Raw genomic sequence first — 18,914 nt, forward strand, 5'->3', positions numbered from 1 at the left:
ATTGAAAACTTTTGATTTGGAAACACAAAACCTGACAAGGTTAGCTGTTCTGATCAGCTCCATTATAGAAATGACACAGAGAACCTATTAAAGTGGGTAGTGATACATGCGGAACCATGAGGAATTTGCTGCTATGGAACATGGATATTTAACTGCTTTGTGCAGCTGTGCCAGTCTTCCATGTAGTGCTGCCATCATAGACAAAAAAAAAGTGGGCATAATACTACATAGCAACTTTGATATTATCCATAATGGTTATATATTGGTAAAATGGTCTATACAATATATACTGTAAACATAATGGATAATCAAAAATCCGGAAGATATATTTTTCAAACTTCACTGCCTTAAGATTGCATTTCTCATGCTCTTCACACACCTAAATACCTTGGTAACTTCATTGATCTTATCATTTTCTCTCTTAAAGGTATTTAACATTTTGTGAAGGTCATATTAAGTTGATACCATAAAATGTGCTTTTGATTAGAACAACAATTACTTATTCAATATTTGGAGGCCTGCAGAGAAGTGCAATTATTAGATTTAATGCAATTATTAGATTAATATCTGAAAGTTGGCATAGAATGAGAGTCATTGAAGCCAGCTGTAAATTGATTTTGTCATTCCTGACTCAGAAGTCACCTTCCCTTCAATGTTACCATTTAGATTTGGCAGTTTCTATCATAGATCCAGAGTCCCAAAACGCAGGGGCCGTGACCCTGCCAGATATAGTTTCTCATGTAATTATAAGTTCCTGTTGCCTGGCAGGAAACAGTAGAAAGTGCTATGCTTTCTCTCCACGGGGAGTGGATAGAAAGAAGAGCATTTGGGAAAAGCAGAATGAATAGCGGCATGTTTGCAGAAAATGAGCATACTTGAAAGCAAGTTACATACTATAAATTTGGATCAAGATAGTAATTTAGGATGCGACAATTGAAAGGGCCTTTTAACAGTGATTCGTAGAACAATATTTAAGTGCCAAGTAAATACAGGTGTTCAGGTCACAGGTGTCAAACTTTGCAGCATTTCTGGGGAGCCACAAACTGTTTGCTCTCAATTACGCCCTAATCCTTACATATTTGAGTAGAAAATGTTCTTTCAGGGTTATTTACTGTTGCTATTATATCATGAATCGAGTATCTAATATATCAATTACAAAACCTTGAAAAAATGTTATATATGTCCAGAAGAGACAATTTTTAGTTAATTGAAAACTTAAGCAGGAAATGATATACTAAAGATATGACCCTGAGTCACAGATATTACAAAGTACTCTTCAGTTGTCTTTGTTAAGTAACTGAATGGACGGGTTTATTTTACAAATTTTATATGAAATTGAGACATGTGATAGAGTTGACTATTGTTTGTATAGATTGGAAGCCTTAAATGAAGCATTCATTTCTGTGGCTTCATGTAGACAACATTTTTAAAGAGCTAATCTATTCGGACTTTATTTTTGTCTTGATAGAATATTTAAGGTAAGAATTCCTTACCATAGACTAGATTGCAATGCTCACGAAGTTTGGTGTGGAGCTGAGTGGCTGCGATTTCTTGTCAAGCTGACATGGGAGCTGTACATTTATAGCTAGTGTAGTATTACGATTACAGGTGACAGACACTCATTAAAACTCTTATTACTTACAGATAACTAAGGCAATTCATGTGGTATACCAATGTCCTTCCTCTCGCATATACTGTACAAAAGTAGCAATTTTTTTTATTTTCCCAATTAAAAATGTTTAGCCTACCATTTTTAAGGTAAGGTGAGGAAAAAAAGTAATACAATATCCTTTCCCTAAACAGAATCCACAAGAACATAAACATTTGCAAATGTAGAGGACATGCAACTGAAGTTTATCCTGCTGATTTCTGAAGGCACTTAAGCAAGGATGAACAGCTTGTTCCAGACACTGGCCTCCTACTATTTAATTAAGCCCCTCCTATTCTAAATGGTTTTCCATTTATTTCCCTGGGAATTTGTTATGCTGCTAAAACCCACCGGTCTGGGTTATTATAATAGGCCCTTCCATCCAGTAATAGAGTGATGACATCAGTTTGATATGACAAATTTGTTTCTTCAGTAAGACCATTTTATTTTTGATTTAAGATATATGGCTGACAACACAATGTCTGGAAATGCTGTACTGTGAGATAAACAGATCACCAGGAAATAACATTTTTATGTAATTTTATTAAAAACAAAATAAAAATCAGTTCAAATACAGATATACACCTCAAAGAACCTATTTATAAATACATTTTCAAAAATGAATTTTGGAATTGTTACCCTTCACCATCACCCGTCTGCTCTGAGAGGATACAGGCTAGAAAGCTGCCAGAGAAAATCTTTTAAAATGTGATTTTTTGCAACGAGACATGCAAATCCCAACAGCAAGGAAAGTAACCGCAACATTGTGTATTAAATTAAAAGTAACTTTACATGAAGAACCTAGCAAGGTAAACCCTTCTCTGAAATGATGTCATTATGAACAGCACATCAGAGAGTACTATCTGAAAATCTAAACCACATGAAGTGTTAAAATAGTGTCCATTATGTGTTTACTTATGGAAAAAATACAGTTCTAGAGAAGAATTTCCTCTGATATCTTCATAATACTGTACACAAATCTGCAAACTGAAAATTACCCGTTTTCATTTACAATTAGTAGCTAACCAACAAACCTAATGTATAATAAACTCATGAAACAAGATCTTTAAAGATATTGCTGGGAGACACTAATTTAATATTAAGATTAGAAAGGAACAGGTGCATGTTACAATGTCTTAACTTCATTCGGGTATTGCACTTCCACTATAATATTCTACCACAAGGCCTCGTCTTTCATCATGTTATTGTGACAACCCTGGGCTGCCCCCACCCATCCTCAAGCAACAACAAAACTCTCTACAGTCATTGGTCTTTACAGGCCCTTTATAATTGCTAGATATCTGATGGCCAGAGGTACTGTATGAACACATTAACACCCTCACACTTGTCAGATGTTAAAGCTGTAGAGACAACAGGGGGTAGCTGAAACAAACTTGCTTTTGTGAAGGAAGGCTGCAAAGAAATCTTGTCTAAACTTTACAAAAAAAACAGTATTGAAACCTTTCTTGGTGGGAAAGAAAGCACAAAGAAAATGATAATTATATACTTTACAAAAGGAAAAGCAGACAAAAGCCACCTACTGCACAATATAGTGCAGGATAGTGCTGTTCATCAAAAATCAATGGAGTTAAAAGCAATTAAACAAAATCAGAAGTAGAAAAGTAATCCATGCCAGTGGGGAAAATTATGCCAGTTCTGCTTATTAACCTACTGTAGCTTTCCTCCCAGACTGACAACTACTTTACTATAAAACAACTTTATAGTTTCCAGTAATAACAGCTTACACAAGTACACTTTATGCTCAAGCAAAACAAACACCTGATGGTGAAGTCTGAAATTAGCCACTGTGATCCTCCAATTTAACTATTCTTTCCCCACCACAAGAAAGTCTATAGGACTGCAAACAAATTTTCAGCCTGTGTCTCAAAGTACTTTAATTTCCTAGAACTCCTGGCAACCCATTACTATGAAGAACATATACTGTACTTAAATGTAAATGGTATCACCACCACAACTGTGGTCTAAACAACGACACAGGAAAACTGGGAAAGATATGATTTGACTTAAAGGGTGCCAATGCTTAACATGGAAAATAATTACTTTTAAAATGTAGTATTGTGACTCCCCCTTACTGTCCCCATAAAAGATGACTGGGGCAACAGGACTGCAAAACATTTCAGAAAGTGAACTTTAAAGAGCAGTGAAATATCAAAGTGCTCCCATCTAATTTTAATTTGCGTTTATGCAATACATTTATTTTTACTATTCCACACAACTGATCCAACCATGAAACCTAGCATTTGTTTCAAAACATCTTTAAGCACTTTATACATAGGTGGGGACTCCACCCATCACCAGTGTGCAGTAAACTCCAGGGTGCAGTGAGACAGCTAGTATGCAGCAGCCCCAAATACTGGGGAAAGTTACTTCACCAATTGAATTCTATGGGAGATTTACCAATACCAGATTTCACAAGCCCAGAGAGGAACCTAGCAAGTTGATTTGTTTCAATAGTTGATCCATGTGCAGCACAAATCTGTAGACCCATAGCAATCACAGAAACATCACACGTTTACGGGATGGAAAATGTCATACCTCCAAAAAGAGACTACTTAAATAAGCCTGACAAGACATTCGTGGTTTTTAGCTAAAATTCCTCCTTAAGCACAGATCAAAGCAGCTCCACCTACTAGCACTAGTATTCCCAGAGCCCCTCGAAGACACAGCTCTCAGGTCACTAGACATTCCCAAGGAGAGGATGCATGTTCAAACTACAGAGGAACAATCCAGTTGGGCTGAAAGTGAGTAGCATTTATAGAAGCATCACCCTGGGCATCACCCAGCAAAAGCATATGGAAATCAATTATAATAAAAAAAATTAAACATAACAACTGGGCAAGAGGGGGCATCACTTTCTTTTCTCTTTAGGGTGATATCTAATTGACATAAATTTCCCCTCCTCTGTGCAAAAACAAAACTTTCTACAATCACAAGCTACAAAAAAAAAACAACACAAAAAGGCTGTTGATTTATGCTGCCGTTTGCTCTTGTGTTTCATTTTGATCGATGTCCATTTCATCTCCATTCTGGCCCTCTGTGTTCTCCTGCTTCTTCGTGTCCTTCTGTTTTTCTGCTTCCTTCTGCAGATGAGAATAAACACTATTAGTAGAGATCCCTAAAATTTTCCAAAGGACAAAGATAAAATGTGAAAATAGAAAAAATCTACAACCATTATAATTCAAACTATACTCTGTAGAGACAACGGTTTTCCAAATTTAATGAGTGACTGATAATTGAGAAATATGTTTGGTGATGGGGACTCAAAGCCAACAGGTCTAATGTAATACTATATACCGATTAAGGTTTTCAATGTTGACTTAAACTTTGCTACCCCCTTGTGGGGCTTAAGTGAAACAGCAGTTTAATCCTTTTTTAACCAATCCCAACTTGGTACAAAAGAAAACTACTTCAGTTCCAGTCATTTTTGCGAAACTAAAAGTCATTGAGGAGCAATACATTGAATTTGTCAACAGTTACAAATATCATTTAACTACTGTTGATTACAAGCTAACCTGTGAGGAAAATATGGATGTTGTCTGTAAGAAAAGCCCAAGTTCTTCCTGAGAAAGCTCTGCTCCTTTAATGTGTGCAGTATAATGATTACCTTATTCTATAGACCTTTTATTGAATTTGTTTTAATATTCACTGTGGTAACATGGTCTAGTAACTTGAATACATGTAATAAAAATGAGCAAGATATTGAAGGCAGCCAGGAAAGCTATTGGTGCACCACAGCTACAGCAAACAAATTGTGCTGAAGGCTAATAATGACAGTCACCCATTGCACAGTACATTTGAGCTCCTTACATCAGGGCATTTATTTAGACTATGTAGATTAAAATATAATAGAATTAAGGTATCTTTTCCCAAGACTCTTAACCTACTAAATTTGTGAAAGTATCTTAGGTATTTCACTGCTAACCAAATTTATATTTTGGACTGTGAGGAGGAGTTAAAGCTTCTGATTAGTTCTTTAAACTTATTCATTTACAAATGATTTTTATCTGTTAATGGATTCATGTTGTGTTAAATGTATAATGTATTGTGTACATCATTATTCTAATTGCAAAGCAAATTTCCTAAACGGGCTTATATCACAGAGTAGCACCCTTGTAATGCATATGCTTTTGACTTACAACCTTATGCTGTTCCCAGAAAACTTACATAATAGTCATGTTCAGTCATACAAATGCTGTATATCTGCCACATTTAGTAGTACTCCAGACAAATATTGGCTTCTTCACCGTCTCAAAGAAACTGTCTGGGTGCTTCATTTAGCTTGGCAACTAACCTTGGCATCCCTCTCTGCAAATTTCTGGAACATATTGGCATAGAGGCGCTTGTCCTTCTCATGCTGCTCCTTGATTTGCCTCTGGCAGACAACCACCTGCGTCTTGGCGGCCTTGTTGCTAGGATAGAGCTGAACAACTTTTTGGAAGTCATCCCGGGCCTGCTCAAATTCCTTCATGGCAAAGAGAGCTTCGCCACGACGAAACAGAGCCTTCTCGTTACTGCTGTCCAGCTCCAGGGCCTGCAAGACCAGGAGACACAAATGTCAACACCTACAACCCCCCGTGGTGGTAGTGTCTAGTAATTATTCAGGCAATGCAGTATTTCCTCTTTACTTGGAGTGTTTCTATGTTAGTTATGAGCTATAGAATTTTTATTCTTTATGTTAAGTTTTGAAAGTGTTCACCCTATGTCATGCTTTTAAACATTTAATGCGAGATGTTTTAAAAAAATAAACCACACAAATTTTGAGGTATCTGGGATTCTGACTCTATGGAACAAACACTTTACATTCTATTTTGAGTCTTCTTTCTCCAGCCTATGTATTTCTGTAATGAATCAACCTTCTGTGAGGTGTTGGCGTCATTGAAATTGTCACTCTCCAGATAAATATATATAAATCTAATAGCCATGTTAACTCAGCAGGTCTGAAGTCTAGTGAAACAGTCGGAGAGGGGGAAGACTCTGGATACCTTGTTGCAGTTCTCCACAGCTTGGCTGTGCTCCTGAACCTTGAGGTAACACATGGCCAAGTTGAGATGAGCAGCAAGGCGCAGGGCCTTGGCCTTGTTCTCATACTCTTCAGACAGCCCAGACTCATGCTCCAACCATGACACAATCTTCTTGTACTGTACTGATGCCTGCTTATACTTCCCTTCCTGCAAAAGACCATCACAACTCTCACTGAGGGGCCTCTGACAGAAACTATTTTGGGAGACAAAAGCATGACGTTCCTTCAAGGATGTAGTTTCTCATATTCAGGGCCACCTTTACCAAGACCATCCAAACATGAAAAGCTTTTGTCATTGTCAAGGAGCATAAATAATGCCTATATTTCCAGTTTTGTTTTAGTAAAAAATACAACAAAAAATATAAACATACAAGATTCCATACTTACTTTGAAATACTGGGTTCCCTTTTCCTTTACAATGACACTCTGCTCTAGCTTTTCATCTGTATTCATTTCCCATGATTCTTTGGCCTGGAAAGAAAATCCCTTTTAGAGCAACACAAGCTGTAACAGATATTTTAGTTTTCTTCTGCAGTAGGTCATAAGCCTCGAGGAGTATTACACATTTCACAAAAGCAGAATAAACATTTCGTGATTAGTTTAAGATCTCTTGCTTTTCTATATTTCTATATTAAATCACTTAGTAGGCAACAAATTAATATTGGTGATTGTTTGCTCCACATATCTAACTAAATGCATATTAAATAAAAACATACCTGTGTTGGACACTATCTATGAAATATTTTTTTCACAAACATAACAGAAAATCACCAAAGGAGCTTTTTCAGTTTACTTTTAAACAAACTTCAATTTTCACAAAGTTCTGACTGCCAAAAGAAACAAGAACAACTTCTCTATCAGCAAACTTGAGAAACCCATTTCCACCTACCTTCTCAAAGCTGATCAACTTTATTTTGTAATGAAGCATTGCATCAGGAGGAATGTTGAACTGAGAGTTTCCTGCTGTCCCAAAACCATATCTAGAAACAAGAAAGAAAACTAGTAATAATAGTAGTAATAGGCTCCTGCGGTCTATGTGGGTCCTAATGCCCCAGTACAGTGACAGTGTTAACAGCTGCCGTCCTTCGGATGAGACGTAAAGCCAAGGTCCTGACTCTCTGTGGTTGTTAAAAATCCCAGGGCGTTTCTTGAAAAGAGTAGAGGTGTAACCCTGGCGTCCTGGCCAAATTTCCCATTGGCCCTTACCAATCATGGCTTCCTAATAATCCCCACCTATGAACTGGCTTCATCACTCTGCTCTCCTCCCTACTGATAGCTGATGTGTGGTGAGCGTTCTGGCGCACTATGGCTGCTGTTGCATCATCCAGGTGGATGCTGCACATTGGTGGTGGTGGAGGGGAGTCCCCATTACCTGTAAAGCGCTTTGAGTGGAGTTTCCAGAAAAGCTCTATATAAGTGTAAGCAATTATTATTATAAACGAGGTACGCAGGTAAGATGTGAAGAGCTGTAATGTGTAAACAGAACCTGCAGTTGTCATTCAAACCTTTCACCCTGGATGAGAGATGACAAATAGTGCTAAAGTGATGCAAAAAACAGAACACTCTGAAGGTGACATTTCTTTACTTTTCATAACCATTCAAGTACTTTCTCACTTATATAAAACTTTATCCTTAATTGCTAACATGCTGTTGCTACTGTAGGTGTTTGAAAATAGTCTGAATGCCTTTTTAGATTTCTAAATCCCTGTCATATCAAAGTATTTGGAAATTATGGATATGAAATTAGTATCACTTATGTGAAGGTTCTTACTTTGGGGACAGAGTGATAAGGGATTCTTCTCCTTTCTCCATTGACTGTAGAGCTTTCTCTACCCCAGGAGGGATGCCCAGACTTTCACCATCACCAATCTCAAACTTTAGCTCTCTCTGGTCAAACACACGGCCTTCAAAAGTGCCTTCCAAACTCACTGCAAAGACAAAGGACACTAAAATTAGAGAAGTGTCTGAAATTTTTTAATCTTTGATTCAAAAATGTTTGTAAACAATTAAATACTAATTTAAGAAAGTTTACTTGCATAATATTAAGTAAAGAATGAGTAAAACCCATTTTTACCACCACAATGATAATTAACAAGGAAATTATCACATTAAATTTCCTAGGTCTGCTATAATATATATAGGTTTGTTATGATATGTAGGAAAGACCAAGAGGGCATGCTTACAGATGCATACAGCTTTTTGCCAAAGATGAGAAAATTAGTAAGAGCACAACACAATGCAGTCTTCACAGAAAACACTGTCTTAATCACAAAAAACGAGTTTCATGCTTTATCACCTTTGTGGATAGTACAAGTAGAAAAAACTTAAGGGTGACTGTGTCTTTCACTCCATTTTCACTCCATGCTTCTACTTGAAATGTTTTATCTTCTATTACAGTTATTAATAAAAGTTATGAAGGCTGCGGTGATGGTGACCCAAAGCCTATCCCAAAAGCACAGGATGCAAGGCAGGGCCACACCCTGGATGGGTGTTGGATGCTGGTTGCAGACACATACATATGCAGGCAGGGATAATTTATAAGCCACACCAGAATAACCCACATGCAAACTCTGCACAGAAAGCACCCCAGTCCAGAACCGAGGCCAGGACTTGGACTGAGAGGTAGCAGTGCTATCCACCACACCACAATATAATGTAGTCTAGCTATTAAGTAAGACTGCATTTTAATCTTGTTGATTCAATTCTATTGTGCAGTTAAATTTCTCACTTTTTTATCCTATGCATACATTGTGTTATTGTGTATTATTCTATTGATTAGAAGATCAATGGCTGCTGAAGTGTAACAATATTGAGTATTCCACAACAGTGAAAGAATAATTCAATACCTAATATTTCAACATTCCAGTCCCTGATTTACACAGTCATGTTCCCTCCTGTTTGCACCTAGCTGAGGTGCATATCCTTGAACCACAAAGAGCAACCTTGATAAACTCTGTTAATCAAGACAATGCTAGTCAAGAACACACACTGCATCAGCCAAAGCTAGCTGTGCAGTGTAGGACCAAAAATTAATAAGAGATTCAGCAACACCTCTAACTAACCCTTCACTATTTTTGAATGTATACTAAGGCAGCTCTGTTTGTGTCCCTATTCGTCAATCACCAACACAAAATACTTATAATTAAACACTTTTCATGTATAGGAAACATTTTTAAGGCACTTAAGGCTAAAAAGTAAAAAAAAACATCAAAATGCCAGATATAGTATAAAGCTTCAGCATGAATTTATAAAGATCTTATGGTTCTTGAGAAAAAATACATCCTGCTTTCCCCATTTAACACTTATATATTTGTTTTAGATATTCCACACTCTCAGACCTAAGAAACAGAAACCCACGATTGAAGCGACTCTGTTGAGGGGAGGAGCTAATGGGAGACCTTTATAAAGCATTCTAAAATATCTGCTTATCATATTTATCTCTGAATCTTTTTTTAGGTAGCCTTAAAAATCTAAAAACATTGTACTTTAAAAGCATTTTAAATCTGTAACCTTCAACTGTAGCCCCTTCGTTTGCTTTGGAATATCCTTCCCCCTTAGTTGCAATCCTGCGAATAATGCCCCCATCCTCATCATCAGTCAGGTCCTCTCCCTGGAACCCAAACAGCTCAATCTGAAAAGGAAAGTAGCAGGTAGGACGTCAAAATAGTTCAAGAATTTCCAAGCACGACAGCACAACACATTCATAAATTTCTTAACAAATATAATACATTTTTCTTTCAATATTGCAGTACCCGAGTTTTGTGGCCAAGACCAACACATGTTGGCGACATTCTGAATGCCTCTCAAAATCTTATTTTTGATCTCATGCATTTTCTAAAAGCATGGCTGCAATCTGTCAGAAGTCAAATGTGTATTGAGTGTAATTGAGTTCTTGTATTGAAATGAGTTGAAAAACTTAATTCAAGTGTTGCAAAACTAAAAAATGGTATGCATGAAGCATTAATGTTATTAAATCACGATAATGCTTGTAAGGGTTTTTTTTTAGATCTGGTGGGAATAGCAGGGACAAAATGCTACTATTACTCATCCTGATGCAGAAAAGCATTCTGGTGAGAATGAGTCTTGGTCTTCTGAGAATGAAAATGCCCCCAAGCCTCCACAAACAAAATGAATAATAATGCATTTAACTGTAACTGAACACTGGTGCGTTAAGAGAACTCTTATTTCTTATATCTCATACGTTCTGAAAACATACTGCACAAAGTGCATTGTAATTGTCAACCGTTTGTATTACTAGGACTGCCTTTCATCTAAACTTCATTTGATAAAAATTAAATAGTTTAGAGGAGCTTTCAAAGACTCTCTCCGACTTCAGTAGTAATCCCTCATTAGCACTGGTTTAATATTCTTTCAAGAAATGTCTGCCCACACAGATGAATTCTGATCTCTTGGCTTCCTAGCAATTACTTAGCTGTCACAACCATTTTTTATTTCAGTCTTCTTTCTGAGTGTGTAGTACCTAACACTACTGACTAAGATGAAGGTGCTTCTTACAATTCCATGCTCCACTTGAATGTAAGTGGTGTACTGTTAAGAAAGTCGACATCCAAGCATCCATTCCAACTGCTTTATCCAACACAGGGTCTTTGGGGAGCAGGAGCTTATCCCGGCAAGCAGTGGGCAAAAGGCAGGATACACTCTGGATGAGATGCCACTCCATCACAGAGCACATAAAGACACAAACAAGCACACACTCACACCAGGGCCAGTCTTTCTAGAAGCCAATTTACCTACTGTACCAGTATGTCTTTGGACTGTGGGAGGAAATTGGAGCGGATATACTGTACAACCAAATAAGCAGAATCAGTGTATTCACCTCAGTCACCCAAGACATCAATTTCTACGTTTTATGTGATGTGTTCTATCACTGTTGTTACGATTAGCATTGTAATATTTCAGCTGAAGGCTAATTGTGTTTTTGTAAGTGATCAAAAGCATGTTGAGACATTCCATACACACTACTGGATTATGGAAAATGTCCTGGGCATTGATTGTTTTATCTACAATGTGGGAAACACTGGATAATCTGTCATGGGTTTGGCATGCAGTATATTTTTTTAAGGCAATGCAGTTAGTAACCAGCAAAAGAGTGCACCTGGGAAAAAATATACAGAATTCCAATTCATAGCAATTCATAGTTTGATCCTTTAAAGTATATTAACTAGTCGCAGGCACTTGTAAAAATTGACCTGAACAGACATATGTATTCTTTTTAGTCTGAGCAAATTAAACAAACTGGAAATACATGGCGCCCAGTGATGGCTTATATACAAAACCCAGCAAAACTGCAGCCTGAAATGGATCAAGGTGCACAGCTTTTGTGGAAGTGTTTCTTTGTCAGGTTTAGTAAAATTGTTATTGTTACAATAAATTGAAGGGACACACTTTATAAGTTTAGGCTCCTTACCTCAAACACTAGTGTGGAATTGGGTGGAATTTTAGGTGGACTGCCTGCAGATCCATAGGCGTACTCAGGCTTACAAATGAGCTGGCATACTTCCCCAATCTTCATGGTCGCTACACCAATGTCCCAGGCTTTAATCACCTGACCTGATAAAGCAACACTGTTTATTGAACTTATAAACAATATTCAATTTTCACAAGCTATAAAATACTTTTATATGAAACAGAATCTTAATTGAGGATGAATGCATTTGGGAGAGACAATTAAGAACACGTAGAAAGATTACAAAGCATGTAGCTTGTCTTTCTACCCTATGTTGTCTGCAAATGTAAGGACGGCTCACTTATTTGGACAAACAAAATACTATTCTGGTATTAAAAAAGACCCTTTAAGCATGTTTTCCCACAGTTATATGCAGGGTCACATATTGTTAGATATTTACATACATCACATTAAACATTATTATGAGACAGGCTCACTGTCTGTTCCTCAGACTGTGACAATAGATTACACACTGGGCTGCAGCTCTATTGAGTATCCTCCCCCTCCCACAATAGAATTGGAAGTTATTTTGATTCTGTCAATTGTGGAAATTCTGGAATTTGATGTTATTTTAGGGAAGAATGATTGTCTAATCCTTGAGTATTTCTCACAGTGCAGCAGAAAATGCATCTCCGCCTGTTTCTGCTTGCTGACAGTGGGATTACAGCCTATGGCAGCCAGGACTACCTGCAGCCTGTTTCTTTTGCCAGCCTGTGGTCACTGAGGGTCTGTTTCTCTTTGCAGTCTCTTACTCTGGTTAGATACTCAGCTAGTGTGTATGTTCCTTCTGGGCTCCTGTAGCATTGTAGCTTGTGTTGTGTTTGTGTTTACCAGTGGGTAAGGCAGTGTTTTTTTATGCTGTGATTTGGTTGACTCTGATTTGTGATATTTTAGTTGGGCTATCCTGAGGTTGGTTGGTGTCAGCGAGTTGCAGGACCGGCTGACAGAGGGGCTCTTTCCTGGGCTCGGATCTTGGCTCAGCTGTGCCTTTGTAGGAGTTCTAGTCACTGTTTTCTAGTCACCAATTCATACATGCACCGTTTGCGTATTTCATCACACACAGAGGTTTTACAGTACTTGTGCAGTTGTTCAATGGAGTGTTTGTCCCATTTAGTGTGACCCTGATATATGACTGGACCTCACAATTTACTGCTTCAATACACCGATATTTTGTTTTTCTAAATTGCGAAGATTGCTTAAAGTTTCTAACGTATTGGTCTCATCGTCTGTATGTTTCTTATTTGTTAATGGGCTCATGTTGAGTTAAATTAATTATCTATTGCGTTATGCCATTAAGCTGCCTGCAAAGCACATTTCCTTATCTGGGAAAATAAATGAAGTGTAATGACATTGCAGTAAGTGTGGTGTCGGAAAGCAACAAAATGGTTGGCTACAAAGCTGAAAGACAATCTTGCTGTTGTGGACGATTCCTCTCCTGGTCCTCTTTTTCTCCCCTATTACAAGAACTCAGACAACGATAACCAAAAGTGAATCATGGCTAAATCTATTCCCTTGAAAAAAAAAAGAAACTCTACTTGGAGGAAAACACTCTCATAACAAAAACAAAAACAAAAACTTACCTTTCCCCAGATCAAAAGAGAATTTTTCACTCCGATCGCGACTGGAATCAAACTTGGTGCCATCCAGCAATGTGCCCACATAGTGTACAAACACCTTATCTCCAATCATAGGATTTTCATCGCCTGTCCCCTCCTTCTTAATTGACTGTTAAGACATGTGAGAAGAAGAAAAGTAGAAACAGCATTACATGATGTATCATCATATACATTGTTCTTTAATTTTATCTGTGTTTCCATTTTCATTTTTACCATTCACCTAATAACTTCTGCCCAACAAAGGGAATAATGAAAACATCCAATCTATGTTGTATAGAGCTGTGATTCAGCCTGTAGGGATACTTACTGGCCTACTCTTTTTTTACTGGCCTACTCTCAGATTTATCCCAGCAATGATTATTATCTATGTAAACTTAAATTCACGCTGAAATTTAACTACTTATAAATATCAAAATACAATCGTCCCAAAAGATGCTGACAGTGACCTGCATGTTACTTGTACCACACACCAGAAAATGGATATGCCATTTCCTGTAGGAATACTAACTGTTCAAAGATAAAAACATATCGCTGCAAACACTGCAAAAACATATGCAGCAGTTTTCAGTCCCACAACAAAATCAGCCTTAATCAGCCTAATAATTATTTCGATTAAAAAAAACATTCAAAGCTGAAAAAAATAGGTTACTGCACAATATGTATTAAAATTGTTGAACGCTCAGTGACTGCATGACTAGTCTCTACATGACTAGACAATGGAGATATTTGTTATGGACCAGAAATAGCTTTTGCTCTTCAATAGGATTTCTTTTCAAGGACTGACACATATGAATGGTAATTAGTTGCAGTTTCCAAAGGAAAAATAATGATACAGTTCTTACTCAGACCATTAAACACATTCTAACTAACCAGAACATATTCCACAAATTCAAAAACTGTTTCACATGTTGTACTTACATACATTATATAACCATTGGATCATAACCCATACCATGGGGTATGAGCCAAGACTGACATTATAAAGGAATAGGGCATTTCTTTATTTCTATGTTAGGTGACAGTGTGAGGAATAATCAACTGGGGCTCTTAAGCCACACAGGTAGCTTTGAATAGATTTGAATAGTTCCCCATGGTCCTAATCTTAGTTTTAGCAGACCTAAAACTTTCACTTAAAAAAAGCATGAAAAATTCACTTGATGAGAATGATGACCTTGTTTAATTCCAACATCAAAAACTGCATGGTTCTGCATCTGCAGTGTGCTGACCTGAATCCAAACATTTTGGAAATAACCATCTGAAAGGTAGCACTTTCCACAGAGGGGAAGTATAAGTATCACATCATCATTTATGTGCTATTAAAAGCTGACACTACTGTATTTTTTCATTTGATTTGGCTAAAACGTGGATGTGTCAATTTCTTCCACTGCAACAGGACATGGAGAAGGAGCTACTGAGTGGATCTACTGGTAAAGACCTTCACTCAGAGCAGCAGGGCCCTACAGTACAGAATCTGACCTTTTTAGTGCAGAAGCCAGTCAGTTGTCACTGGGATTTCCTAAGTAACAGTGCATATGAGGACAAGCACCACCAGGAAACCAGAACTGGAAGAAGTCAAAACCAGCCAGAGGTAAATTAGCTTTGACTTGCCGGGCAATCATGAGACTGAAGAACTATAAGTTTCTACCAAGTCTTAAATCGATAGCTAACCCTCCAACTCATGCTTCTGGCCTGCAAAGCACAAGAAACTAATGGTAACAGCATGCACACTCATGGCCAGCAGCCATATCACCCTGCAACTCACAATTAGCAGCCCACAGAAGCTCAGCAGGTGTGAGCCTGGTCAGTACCTGGATGGGAGACCTCCTGGGAAAAACTAAGGTTGCTGCTGGAAGAGGTGTAAGTGGGGCCAGCAGGGGGCGCTCACCCTGCGGTCCATGTGGGTCCTAATGCCCCAGTTCAGTGACAGGGACAATATACTGTAAACAGGTGCCGTCCTTCGGATGAGACGTAAATCCAAGGTCCTGACTCTCTGTGGTCATTAAAAATCCCAGGGTGTTTCTCGAAAAGAGTAGGGGTGTAACCCCGGCGTCCTGGCCAAATTTCCCATTGGCCCTTACCATCATGGCCTCCTAATAATCCCCATCTATGAATTGGCTTCATTACTCTGCTCTCCTCCCCACTTATAGCTGATGTGTGGTGAGCGTTCTGGCGCACTATGGCCAGGTGGATGCTGCACATTGGTGGTGGTGGAGGGGAGTCCCTATTACCTGTAAAGCGCTTTGAGTGGAGTGTCCAGAAAAGCGCTATGTAAGTGTAAGCAATTATTATTATTATTATTAAGACACCTACTACCACGTGGACAGATCTTACATGGGATCACCATTTTGGGCTCCTCTGAGAAGCAGACAAAGTGTGAAACATGCACTACGCTAAAGGGTCAGCCACTCTCCTGAGGCTGGTGGAAAGACAAGTGCAACTGCAATAGCCTTATTTCACAATATGAGACCTGGTAGCCTCAAAGGTTGCCCATAACTCTGGTCTAGGAGTGACCACGGTGATCACAAATGTCAATGTCACACATCCTATGTGCGTATATTCAGAGCTCTAATGGGTAATTTTAAACAAAATAAACACAAAGGGACATGCTATGCTGTGTTGTACAGTCATCTCATTATCATCACCACCTAAGAATCAAAACGAATACAAATAAATAATACTGCTCATATATGGCAAATGTTAATAAAACTTAAGCAATTCCAACACATTTGTTCTCTTATTATGTTTATGCTAATTTTCACATTGAAAGATAATGAAAACATCCAATCATGTACATTAGGGATAATCTGACAGTAAGTAAAACTATATGTAAGCATTGAAAAACAATAGTTCAAACTGTCCAAGATTAATTTAATAGATAATCACTAGGCCTAATTCTCCATTTAATGCTTTGTTAAGTTTCAAACTAATCATGTGTTTTCAATGTTGTATAGAATTTTAATGTAGTATGTTTAAAATCTTCAACAGATGCACAAACTCTTTCCTGTCTGGTTTGACTGATTCCACTTATCTTTAAAAAGGTATCCACCTTCTTTCAAAAATGTAGCTGGTGGATTACCAGTTAAACAGGTGAATTTTAAGATTAATCTTCCAATTCTGGATAATAGATTAAGACAACGCTTTAATAAGGAAGAGGTCTTTTATCACCTTCTTAAAATTAAAAGGTAACGGATCTGGCATATGGAATTCAGGTTTGGCAGGTTGAGGTGTCAATTAACTTCACAGCCAACAATCCAGAAACTGAAATGGATTGAAATTCTAGATTTATTTGGTATGCGGACGTTTACTACTATTATATTACAATATTACTACTGGTCAATAGGAAGCCCGCCAACACACGACATTGTGAACTCAGTTCTGAACACTGACACGGAAGCGATCTTGCTCTCGGCGTGGACAGATCGTGCACGTGTGGGTTCCAGTGTTCTAGAAAACCCTCGGAGCTTCCAGCCGCACCAACATCACACTCGCGGTGCGCCCAGACACGCAGGCGGTGGAGCAACAAAGAGGGCAGGAAGTCATTAATTCTCAAATTTCAAAGCCAATGAAACTAAATTCGTCTAAAAACGGGGAAGGCATTGGTGGAACACATAGTAAGATGCTACAATTCGACTGCAGAACAATTTAAGAAGGTGACTGCGCAAATACTTTTTCAGTGCGAAAAGTCCAGGGCAGTGTACTTTCTGCAGTTTGGAAGTTGGTGACATTTACTCGCTTTCCGACGTTTAAGTCTTAATACCTGTAGTTGCTGAGAAAGTAAATTCTGATTTGGTTGCGCTGAATCCCCTTCAAAATATCAACTCAACGAAGAGGCATGGAATATAAGGACATTCTAAATTTTCACTTGCCCTTGCAACCCCTGAGATATTATTTAATAATATTAATGCAGTATTTACGACTGGTTTTATAGCTCTTCAACGCTGCAATATCAGAGTAAAAATCCGTCCCTTTACATACAAACTAGCCACATACCCATTCAAGTTTTTTTTACCAAGTATTATGGTAATCAATTTGGTATTTAGGAATCGATTATTAAGGTCTGGATAAATACGTAATAATCACTGGGCCAACTGCAGAGCAAATGAAGATAAAACCATAGAGTTATGCAAAACGTTATGGGAAATCAACGGCTTACATGTTCACAGAAAACCGAGTTTCTAGCAGCAGGGTGACTAAGTGCATTTATTAAGACGTTATTAAAAACGAGTCAGCTCTATAATAGCTATTAATCACTCTTCCTACTACTACGTGCACTTTATACATTCAGATTATTTACCTTTAAAACTCCTCCATCTTTTTTCGGGGTAATGTCTTCCCCCTCCATCTGGGTCGTTTGCTGTCCTTCGGCGTTTACTTCTTCTGCAGTCATTTCGCCTGATCTGTAACGGCAATTCTAACCGAATCTCAGATCTCAGTAGCTAGAATGGAGATATCGCCAGACCCCCTTTATCTTTAATCAATTTTAAACGCCTGCGATATAAACCTGCCGCTTGTTCCTGTGTCGGAATCGATCCACACAAAAGCAATAGCTTATTGTTACAAAATATAAATTATATATTTAAATCGCAGCCGACTGAGACTTATCAGAGAGCAATCTCAGTGTTCCGAAAAGTCCGCATCAGAGGCGTCTGCGAACTACGCGCGGCGTGCTTCGTACTGCAGGGCTGCCAGTCGAGCGCCGTCTATCAAGCTCCCCGAAGGAGGACGGGCACAGAACTTTCCAGAGCCGCGCCGGGCTGAACTGTAGCCTGCGCCAGGGGTCGCTTCCAATATCTCCACACGCGAAAAAAACGCAAACCTTCTTGTGCATTAGCAGCTTAGGCAAATTCAGAAACTTTTCTCATGGTTTGAACGTGCTGCGGGGGGTATGAATATACATCATGTTTAAATGTTTAAACGGTTAAACGCATGTTTATTTCAGTAGTGAGGATTGTTTCACCAGGCTGACAATTAATGGATGAGTTTTAGGAAAAGAAATGGAAGTAAATTGTGTTCCTGTTCTGAAAATATCATCAAGCTTACAAATTTGCAACGGTTGTTGCACTGAAAGTAAACGAAACATTATTCTAAGCAGTTAATAGGTATGTTTTTAAAGGACTTAATTCATTTACCTGATCTAAAACT

General features: G+C 38.1%; 1 protein-coding gene across 1 annotated transcript; it reads right to left on the bottom strand.

Moving 5' to 3' along the window:
* Positions 1 to 2,171: 2,171 nt before the first annotated feature.
* Positions 2,172 to 18,490, bottom strand: fkbp4 (FKBP prolyl isomerase 4). The gene is made up of 10 exons (XM_088646982.1): positions 18,067 to 18,490; positions 13,737 to 13,881; positions 12,118 to 12,260; positions 10,200 to 10,320; positions 8,461 to 8,617; positions 7,579 to 7,669; positions 7,077 to 7,160; positions 6,652 to 6,837; positions 5,961 to 6,200; positions 2,172 to 4,749 (listed from the first exon to the last, which is right to left on the bottom strand). The coding sequence occupies exons 1-10, from the start codon at positions 18,157 to 18,159 to the stop codon at positions 4,639 to 4,641; spliced, it is 1,371 nt and encodes a 456-aa protein (XP_088503108.1). The 5' UTR covers positions 18,160 to 18,490; the 3' UTR covers positions 2,172 to 4,638.
* Positions 18,491 to 18,914: the final 424 nt, after the last annotated feature.

Source organism: Lepisosteus platostomus, chromosome 9, assembly GCF_059453375.1.
Source record: "Lepisosteus platostomus isolate fLepPlt1 chromosome 9, fLepPlt1.hap1, whole genome shotgun sequence".
In the NCBI taxonomy this organism is placed as follows: Eukaryota; Metazoa; Chordata; class Actinopteri; order Semionotiformes; family Lepisosteidae; genus Lepisosteus; species Lepisosteus platostomus.

Coding starts and splice junctions, on each gene's coding strand:
- fkbp4 (XM_088646982.1), bottom strand. CDS start 18,159: ATGACTGCAGAAGAAGTAAACGCCGAAGGACAGCAAACGACCCAGATG. Junction 13,882..18,066: donor AAGATGGAGGAGTTTTAAAG/GTAAATAATCTG, acceptor ATGTCTTAACAG/TCAATTAAGAAGGAGGGGAC. Junction 6,201..6,651: donor CTGTGGAGAACTGCAACAAG/GTATCCAGAGTC, acceptor CTGGTCTTGCAG/GCCCTGGAGCTGGACAGCAG.